The 10,102-nt window shown below is 33.6% G+C and overlaps 1 protein-coding gene across 1 annotated transcript; it reads right to left on the bottom strand.

The window, feature by feature from the left end:
- Window positions 1-918: 918 nt before the first annotated feature.
- Window positions 919-2,642, bottom strand: LOC145017744 (uncharacterized). Its single transcript, XM_078975714.1, has 5 exons — window positions 2,493-2,642; window positions 2,180-2,327; window positions 1,837-2,063; window positions 1,486-1,743; window positions 919-1,397 (listed from the first exon to the last, which is right to left on the bottom strand). Exons 1-5 carry the CDS (start codon window positions 2,532-2,534, stop codon window positions 1,086-1,088), a joined length of 987 nt encoding a protein of 328 aa, XP_078831840.1. The 5' UTR covers window positions 2,535-2,642; the 3' UTR covers window positions 919-1,085.
- Between the last annotated feature and the right edge of the window lie 7,460 nt (window positions 2,643-10,102).

Below are 10,102 nucleotides of genomic sequence, written 5' to 3'. Positions count from 1 at the left end.
AAGGTCTTTCCCAAAAGCATTACATTTGATCCTTCTAGGTCTTCAACCAATCTATTCTGGAAATGAGTGTTACAAGTCGAAAAATGAATAATTTATTCTGAAAAATGTGATACATTTGTAAACTTTTAAATTTTCTTTTAAAAAAAAGTTATAAAAAGGTGTAAAATAAAGTCTTGAAAAAGGTTGTAAAAAATTATTTTTTGGGTAGAATTTTTTTAAATAAAAATAAAGTTGAGACGATACCCGTAAAAATATTAAAGTTTGGATCAAATTCGTAATAAAAACTAAAATATTGACCGAAAATATAAATACAAAAGTATAACTCGTGAAACTCCAATAATGTTATACCTTTATAACAATTTTCAGATTTATTGACAACTAGAAAACAAATGAAACCTTTTACAAAAATTCGTTAACCGTAATATTTGGTGTTATTAACATTTTGTAATGGTGTGGTCAAAATATGTGAATGTATAATTTCATAATGGAACAAAATTAGATAACTAAAACAATAATCTAAATTTTTTTCCAAATTGATATGTATTACAAAAACTTGAGAATTTTTTGTTATGACAAAGAATATTTTGCATCTCACGAGTTTATCAAATCAATATACATCAAAATATTTTGCAATACTTGTAATGCATACATGTCTTGTCTTTGATCAAAACAGCCTTACAGAAACATATATCAGACTTAGATATATTAAATTTATCTTTTGGTATCCATTTAAATTACGTTCATCTAAACTATTTGACGATTCTAAAACAACAAATACAGTGAACGTGCAACTCAAAATACAAAAAATTATAACAAGATCTTAAATTTAACTTTTGAATACTATTTTAATGTAGACTCATAGATTGATGGTTTGTTTTTTTTTTTAGTATTAGTTGAGCCGGGTTTGACATAATCACATAAACAAACATAATTTCATGGTCCAATAGCTTTATTTAGGTCTCAAACTCTTTATATTACTACCAAATTTAACATTTTAAAAGTACAAATACAAATGATAACATAACACAACCACATACACTACCAATACAACAAACATGTATAAAACCAACTACACTACGAATTGCTTAAGCGTCGGGTATCAACACAATAGACCCGGTTGTTTTCCGATTCTCAAGATCAAAATGGGCTTGACCCGCTTGTGACAAAGGGTACTTATGATTTACACGAACACGTAAAACACCCTTTTCGACATTAGAGAAAACCTCTTCTGATGCTGCAAGAAGATCTTCTCTTTTTTCTGTATAAAGCATCACAGATGGAATCGTGAAATACAAAGACTTTTGGGCCACCAGTTTGAAACTTAACGGGTCGGCTGAACCCGATGGCCCACCGAGTGAAATCAAGAATCCACGAAATTTCAAGCACGCAGCAGATCCCTTCAAGAAAGAAACAAAATTTCTTCATTTGTTTCTAAAGTCAAACAAGAATACAAGATCATTGAAAATGGTGTTTTGAAAGTTGTACCTCAAATGTTTCTTTACCAATTCCATCATAAACTACTTCAACACCTTCTCCTGAAGTAATCTCCATAACTCGATCCACGAAGTTTTCTTCTTTGTATATAATGACATGGTGGCATCCATCTCCCTTAGCTTGCACTGCCTTCGTTTTGTTTGAAACAGTTCCGATGACAGTCGCACCAAGTGCGTTCGCCCATTGACACAGCAACGATCCGAGTCCACCGGCGGCGGCATGGACAAGAACCGTGTGCCCTGGTTCTACCTGTTTCCAAAATCAAATTCATATCATCGATCTCGATGTGTTTCGTTAATCGGCATCCATGGATTCGGATCTGAAAGGGAAAATTTTAATTACCTTAAAGCACCGGCGAACCAGAACTTCGGCGGTTAATCCCTTGAAGAGAACAGAAGCGGCAACGATTGGATCAATTGAAGGTGGAACTTGTACAGCTCTATCTGCCGGAAGTATCTGTTCTTCAGCGTAAGCGGAGACAGGGAAGCCGGCGTAAGCGACAATATCTCCGATTTTGCAGGTGTTGACTCCGGGACCGATTGCTGTTACTACTCCGGCAGCCTCCATACCTTCAGATTAATCGTAGATTTAGGAACGCCGAACACATATTTGATTGGTAATCGGTGAAATACTTCAAATGGATTGCAATAAAGTATGAGAAAAGAGAAGGCATTAAAACAAACACCTGGTGTGAATGGCAATGGAGGAGATAAACTAGGGACTAAACCTTTACGCATGTAAACATCCAAAAAGTTTATCCCAATCGCCTTGTTTTTCACTTTGATTTCTCCGTCTTTCGGCTCGCCTATATTCAAATCCTCCCATTTCATCACCTGTGACAACGATTACATTGAGAAACAAACGAAATTACTTTCATTGAATATCAAAATCGATTTGAAAAAGGTAGAGCAAAACATCACTAGATTTAACGATTTAAAGACAAGTCTACGATATCTTCATCAAAACTGAAGTATAAACGTAAGGAAGTAGAAAATCACCTCAGGGCCACCAAATTCATGAATCCTAATTGCTTTAACCATTGTTGAATGTTGCTTGAATTGAAACTGAACAAATGTCAATCGAGTATGGGTTAATGAATGGTGAAGTGTGGTTTTATAGGACTAAAAAGGTTGCTTCTAGATGAATCATGGCCTGTCCTGTTGATTCACATATATTTGCGTCGACATTGAACGTGTTATATTTTTGTCATCACTTTTTTGTTACGTTAACTTTCTATTTCTGGAAAATGCTACATGTTATATTTTTGTTATCGCTTTGTTGTTGCGTTAACTTTCTATTTCCAGAAAATGCTAAAATCTAGAAAATATCAAATTATAATTATATAACTAACATATACTAGAAAATGCTAGTTCTATGTGATCAAAAATTTGTACTTTGAAAGTTAACTCACAACCTCTTAATGGTCCAAATAACTCGTTATGGGATTGAGCGACTTTATACATTAGACGATTGGACGTCATTTATGATTTTCATACCTTTTACACTACGAGTTGGTTGGCTTTAGAAGATAAAAATAAAAATATAAAAAAATAAAAAAATAAAATAAAAGTAAAAAATAATAAATAAATAAATAACTACGTGTATTTATCAATTTTGAAAATAAGCAGAAAATTTTATTTTTCTGTTAACAAAAATATATCTCTTATAGTACTAATAAAATATTTCTATGATACAAAAAATAAAAAACAAAAAAAGAACTCATACCTTATTTTTGTAGATAATACGGAGTATTTGGTCATGTATTTGGGTTACATTAATAGTAATTAGATCAAATGATCAAATCTTTATCATATAAACACAAAATATACTTGCCACTTAATTTTATGTTCGAGGTTTTACGTTATTAATATTTTAGAAATCATAGGTTTGACCGTTTAAGGGCATCTTCAATTGCATACTAACTTCTATTCTAAATTTACTTTGACACTAATATCCATACTATAACATTAAACTTAATACTATTATAGTGTTGATGAATAATATCACTTAAAATAATGCTATACTATTTATGAATATTTTAAGCTATTAAAAATGAATAAAATAGAATATACTTGAAAAGAAAATTTAATGTTAAATATATAATATAATAAATTGGAAAGAATTTCACGTTAAACGTAAAAGATAATGTTAGAGATTATAGAAATTTATTTTTTACAGTATAAAAAATAGTTCTGCAATACAAAGTAGTATAATTTACAAAATAATGAAAATATAGAAAAGCAAAAAGATAGTGTGGATGTGGAGGCAACAAAAGCAATCCCAGTAAAAGAGACGTAATTGGATTCCCATTGGCAACCACGCCGGCCGGTGTCCATTGTCCCCTGCTCTCTTTTATCTTCTAGAATGTATTAGAATTTTAACTATAGTTTAAGATGTTTAAGATAATAAGATAAATGATATAAGATTGTTTTTGATGAATCAGATAAACTGAAGGTATTTATTATTGAGTCATAGCGTTTTATATTTACTTGAATCAGATAAATCGGTGTCTGATTTTATTTGGGAGGTTGCCGACAGAATAATGAAAGGTCCACGGTTCCAAACAACAAATATGTTTCCGTTTTTATTAAACTAGTTTTTTTTTTAGAGATACCGACATAAAAACTGTAAATAAAATCTAATATCCGTAAAAATAAAATCTAATATTTTTTTTTACAAACTAATCTACTACTAGTGATTACCACATGTCTCAAATAATACTTCAACTCATTTGAGAGATCACTTTTTAAGTTAGGCCAAAAGCTCTTTACTAAAATTTATCAATTATTAACATTTTATCTTCACTTTAAACATTACAGAATGTGATCATCATCCTAGGTGTTTGTGGTGAGTTGTGAAACATTTTAGTGGTTATTTGTGGTGGGAAATACCGATCATCATACACAATCAACTTCTCTCTCTCTCTCCATTTTAATTAATTAAAATATATATTTTTTATTTTAATAAGAAAAAGTAAGAAAAATATAGTGGTGAGTATCCTAACTTTTAGTGGTTGAATGTGGTGATGAGTTGACATCCATCCGTATAGTGGTTAGTATTGGGTATTGTAGATGACATTATCCCATTTTGAAGACAAACGAGCCACCACTTCATATGGGACGTTGATCGGGATCTTTTGTTGTCATGGGGCTGATATGGTAGGTAACATCAATGTTTTTTTCATTTACCTAAAAATCAAGGTGCTTTGAAAAAGGAAAACAAGTTTTGAACCTAGGACCTTCCACATATAAAACCAACAACTTACCATTAAGCATTTTTAAACCCATAACCTCTCACATACAAAGACAAACCTTACCATTAAGTTGAAACAACTTTGATGTATAAATTGATGAACTTTAATATATAGTACATATAATACTAGGAGACTTTAAATGATATTATTATTATTATTATTATTATTATTATTATTATTTGTAACATCCTAAAATTTAAGATCGGGTTCTTAAATTAATAAAGTAAATAAATGAAAAATGATTTATATAGTTAAATCATCAAGGGATACTCATATCATTAGTTGATATGAAGTTTGGAAGTTTAGAAGTGAAATAATAACATTTTAGAAGTTAAATGGGCAAAAGTGTCAAATTGACAAAGTGAGTTGACCAAATGGTTAACTTATTTAGTGAAAATGACTAAAAAAGTTATATAATGGATGGAGAAATGCTTTCTATGCCAAAACTTAAGTTAAAATTATAAATATTGAAATTTGGTAGGTTTTAGCCAAAACAAGGAAACTTGGAGGACCAAATATGACAAATATTAAAATAAGAATGCATCCTTTCCATTTCAGCCAAATATGAACGATGGGAGGAGAAGAGATGAAGTGAAATGGCGATTCAAGCTCAAGAGAAACCCTAGGAATCAATCTCAAGTCTTCTTGGTTCATTTAGTGCAAGTTGTGAAGAAATCAAGTGGTTCAAGGTATACTTTCATCCTCCCTTAATGTAGAATTCGAGATTCATCTATGGATTGGGAGTTATGTATGATTTCATCTCATTTGAGGATTAGGGTTTTGGTTTCTAACCTTCATTGAGCTGTTTTGATGATCCTAATCTCAATCCAATCATCTTATTGATGGATTTTAGGATTTGGGTGAAAACCCTCATGAACCCTAGAAATTCAAATTGGGGGTTTCATGTTTATATGTTAGATTGGAATGGATTTAATGACCTGGATGATGTTTAGAAGCAATAAATCCAATTGGAATGCTCAAACACATCTATGATGGGAGAATGTTGCATAAACATGGAATTTAGATGGTTTTAGGGAAATTATGATGAAACAATGGAATACTTTGATTATGAGCATTCGATGACTATATGATACTTTTAAACATGAGTTGATACTAATAACATTATTTGAATGCAAAAGCATGAGGACTTGAATGATGCTTAGTTGAATTTATGGAATATTTGACCATAAGGGCATCATGGGAAATCTATGCATAATGTAACACTTGAATCCTGGTAAGTTTCTCTTTTTTCCTTGATGAGTTTATTTGAGCATTTTAGTCCTTGAGTTGTATGTGGGGCGTGCCACAAGGTACACTTAGCGTACAAGCTGTAAAGCGAGTACGCGGGGAGTACCAAATGGTACGCTTAGCCTACTCATACGGAGACTTGGACAAGGTTCTGGGTGTATACGCGGGGCGTACACATGACTTAATGAAAACCTTAATTTTCAAGTGTCATGTTAGGCGTGTCAAATCCAACAAATGATATGGGTACAATAGACTCCAAATACACTGCTTTAATGCACTAAAAAGTAGTACAAGGCAAGCATGGTCGAACCATAGAGACACGGGACAAAAGTCTATACCTCTTTGCGCAAGGTACTTTGATCACAATAAGGGGGATTTGTTTGCAAAAGTGAAATAATAAAATAACAATCTACTTTAAAAACATGCACAAAATGAAATATATTTGTGAACAAGTTGTAAAAGTGTTTCCAGTTCTTGTTCTCAATGTTGTTGTTCAACTTGATTATGACTTGATGTAATTCAAGATTGCTATTCTAAGTTGGTACTGAAAGATATTAACACGCTCTAACACCTCTCGCTTGCCAAATTATCTAACAAAAACACACTCTTTGACTAGACCTAGCTTTACTAATTCAACCTAAACACGCTCTTAGATTGTATTGAAAAACTACATTAAGTTTTGTACAAGCTTCCCAACAATGTTCATTTCTTCTCATATGCCCGGAAGTGTGAAAACATGTGATATATGTTTTACAATAAGATAACTTATTGCTTGTTACCAATTATTAACTTAATAGAACGATTAGGTGCCCTAAAAGTTAATTAACTACACAAAAATTCAATTCATGAAAGTGGCCAATCAAACATAAATCAAATTTAAGGGTTCTAGTTTAAACAAAAACATAATCACTAGAATAGAATCACAAATCAAACATCAAATCATATGCTTCAAGTCAAGCAATCAACATGTTTTGAACAAGAACTATAAACTAGGGTTTCTTAGCCAGACATGGCTAAGAACAAATCAAACATGAATAAAGATGAAATTGAAATGTTTAATGCTTACTAAAATGAAATCAAAAGTGTTAGCAATGATTAGGTCTTCTTAAAAGCTCCAAGAAATCTCTTAGAATCGCCCAAGATCGCCCCAAAATGCTCCAAAAACCATCTGCCTTTAAAAAAATGACATCTCCTCCTGTTTTCATTAATGTTCACGTGCATGCCATGAGGCCATGCGTTTTTGGCATGGTCATACCTTTTGTCCATGTGTTTTTGGCATGGCCATGTGTCTTGACCATGTGTTTTTGGCATAGCCCATACTTTTTGCTAAAACACAAATAAGTCATCATTGTTGGCTCCATCTTCGGTCAAACTTCACCACGAGTCATGTTGATCAACTATGAGATGATAAAGGATAAACACGAACCGTATCGGTGCGACAAGAACCGCATTTCAAATGTAGTCCTTTGCTATGATGACAATGTAACACTGACTCGGGTTATGTCTTCATGCTTTCCTCCATGGAATGGCAGGTTCATCTTCTTTTCATTCTCCAAAGCTCCATGCTCCAAGTTCCATGCTTCCAAGCTCCAAGCTCCACGCTCCATATTGTGCCCAAAATAAACCAAAAAAAATAGTGAAATACCAAACATTCTTAATGAAACATACAGTTGTCCAAATAATTAACTAAATGCAAGAGTTATTAAGTAGAATGCTATGAAAGGATGGAAATAAACATGCAAAATAGGTGCATAAAATGCACCTATCATGTAGACACTAAATAAACATCATTATGGATAATGAAACCCTTATTTTCTCATCCTCCTCTTTCCTCCTAGCCCTATATTCGAAACCTCAAGCCTTTCTCTTGCATTTGAGCTTATAGTGTCCATTTTGGTGTGCTCTAACCAATATTCAAGAAGAAGAAGCTTGGTGCAAGGTTTTGGATCAAGGAGGAGCTTGTGGATCTCGACCTTTTGCTTCATTTCCCGCTTATTTGAGGTAAAAAGCTATGAACATGATCAATGTTGGTTTAGATCTCTTAAGTTTGAGTTTTTGTCCCTTTTTGGCCCATAAATGAGATCTAGTGGTTTGATACCACTCCAAGAGCTTTGAGTTGCCACTCTTGGTGTTTCTAAGGTTGTAGATGCGTAAAGTTGTCGCCTTTAAGGGTTAAATCCATCCATGCATGATTTTATGCCATTTTTGTGAAAGTATAATGCTATATCTTGAACTTGGGATCTTTTAGGGCATGCAAAGTCACCAAGTCAGTGACTTTATGGTTCTAGACGTCTTTTAGGGCTTAGATCTGTGTTTTGGGCTTTTCTTCTTAAGTATTAAGAGCTTAAGAATGATTTTTGGCTTAATGGCTTCGTACGCTGTGCGTACAAGTCCGTACGCACGACTTGTACACACAACGTACAACCCAGGTTGCATGTACGCTTAGCATACAACTGAGTATGCCCTACGTACTTAGTTTGTTCGGCTTCGTATCTTTTAGGCCTCGGTTGGGTCACTTCTTTGGACCTTGTTGATTTGGGCCTAAATGGGCCATCTAGAATCAGGCTTTTGGACTAAGTAAAATTATTTGGCTTTTAGATAAGGCCATATAAAGGGTTTGGGCCCAATTTGGAAAATTAGGCCAAAAATGGGCCTTGAATGATTATTTGGTTTTGGGCCTTTTAGATTGTGGATTTGGGCCTTAGTCTTGGATCACACTTGGTCAGGGGTAAAATGTTTATTTTACCCTAATTATGGATTATTGGATATAGATTGGAACTCAAGTGTTAATTGGGTGTTATTTTGTACTAATAGCTTGGGGAGTCGTCAGGACAACAACTATGGATCTTCAGTGAGATTCAACATTCGAGGTGAGTTTCCTCACCATGTATGACTGGTCCAAGGCACCAATTCCGACCCATGATCTGACCTGTTAGAATACTCATTGTCTATGTGACACTATTATGTATATGTGCTTATATGCTTTCTGGGCGGGGCCCGATGATGATCCTTTATGCTATTAGTTGTTATGTGTTATGATTTGTATGTGGGAGGGGCCCATTATCCGAGTTAGCGCGAGTCCCATTATACTCGTTTGGTGGGGCCCATTATCCGAGTTAGGTTGGGGCCCGTTATAATCATTGGGCGGGGCCCATTATGCAAGTTAGGGAGGGGACTGTTATATGCTATGTATGTATGGTATACGGTATCTTGGGGAACTCACTAAGCTTTCTGCTTACAATTTTAAGTTTATATTTCAGGTGTTTCCGGTTCCAAAAGGAAGATCTCGGGTTGACTGCATTGTACACACCATTTGGATTATGTATTTGAGATTTCACTTTGATTTTTATGATGTTTGATACACTTATTTTATTCGAGATGTATGGATAATGTTGGAATATTGTTTTTACTTAAATTAAAAATGAAAATTTTGGATCATATTTTTGGGACGCTAAACATAACTACATGGTGATTGACATCTAAGAAGTGAATGACATTCATGAACATGAATTGATACTCTAGAGATAATATTAGAGCACAAACATGAAGGGATACTAGTAAGGTTCTAGCTCTAGGGAATGTTTTGGCCAAAAGGGTAATTTGGGAACATGGAAATGGAATTGAGGATTCACAATTAAATTAGATATTTACAATGAGTTTCAGTATGGGTTCATGTACTTGACCACATTCATTTGAGTGTTCAATAAGTTGGGAACAAGCTTTGTAAGTTTTAAAATACCCAATTGATCAATGGAAAAGTTAACACTTCTTATGGAATTTGAGGATTTATATGATCTTAAAGGTTTCAATGAACACTTAATAGACTAAGTGGAGTGTTTTAAGATGATAAAACACCTCCTAAACATGTGTGAGAACCTAAGCAAATGATACAAAGTGACTGGGAAAAGGGTCTTCAAGAACTATGCAAAGTAAGGTGTTATATTAAGAAAATTCGATAATTTTGTGTGTACAAACCTCATTCCATGATCGTGGAATGGCAAGGCCAACTATTCCACGGGCGCGGAATGCCCTGATTAACATCATGTAATTTTTTCGTAACTTTTGCATACGGACTCAGATTTACATGCGGTTTTCGCCTATGTTCAT

The sequence above is a fragment of the Lactuca saligna genome, chromosome 9, assembly GCF_052625555.1.
Source record: "Lactuca saligna cultivar CGN05327 chromosome 9, ASM5262555v1, whole genome shotgun sequence".
In the NCBI taxonomy this organism is placed as follows: Eukaryota; Viridiplantae; Streptophyta; class Magnoliopsida; order Asterales; family Asteraceae; genus Lactuca; species Lactuca saligna.
The sequence above is the reverse complement of the archived record's forward strand: the minus strand, read 5'-3'. Positions and strand labels throughout refer to the sequence as shown.

Excerpts from the sequence above, each read along its gene's own strand:
- LOC145017744 (XM_078975714.1), bottom strand. The coding sequence starts at position 2,534 with ATGGTTAAAGCAATTAGGATTCATGAATTTGGTGGCCCTGAG. Across the intron at positions 2,064-2,179 it reads TCCATTGCCATTCACACCAG|GTATGGAGGCTGCCGGAGTA; the intron begins GTGTTTGTTTTA and ends ATTAATCTGAAG. Across the intron at positions 1,744-1,836 it reads TGGTTCGCCGGTGCTTTAAG|GTAGAACCAGGGCACACGGT; the intron begins GTAATTAAAATT and ends TTTTGGAAACAG.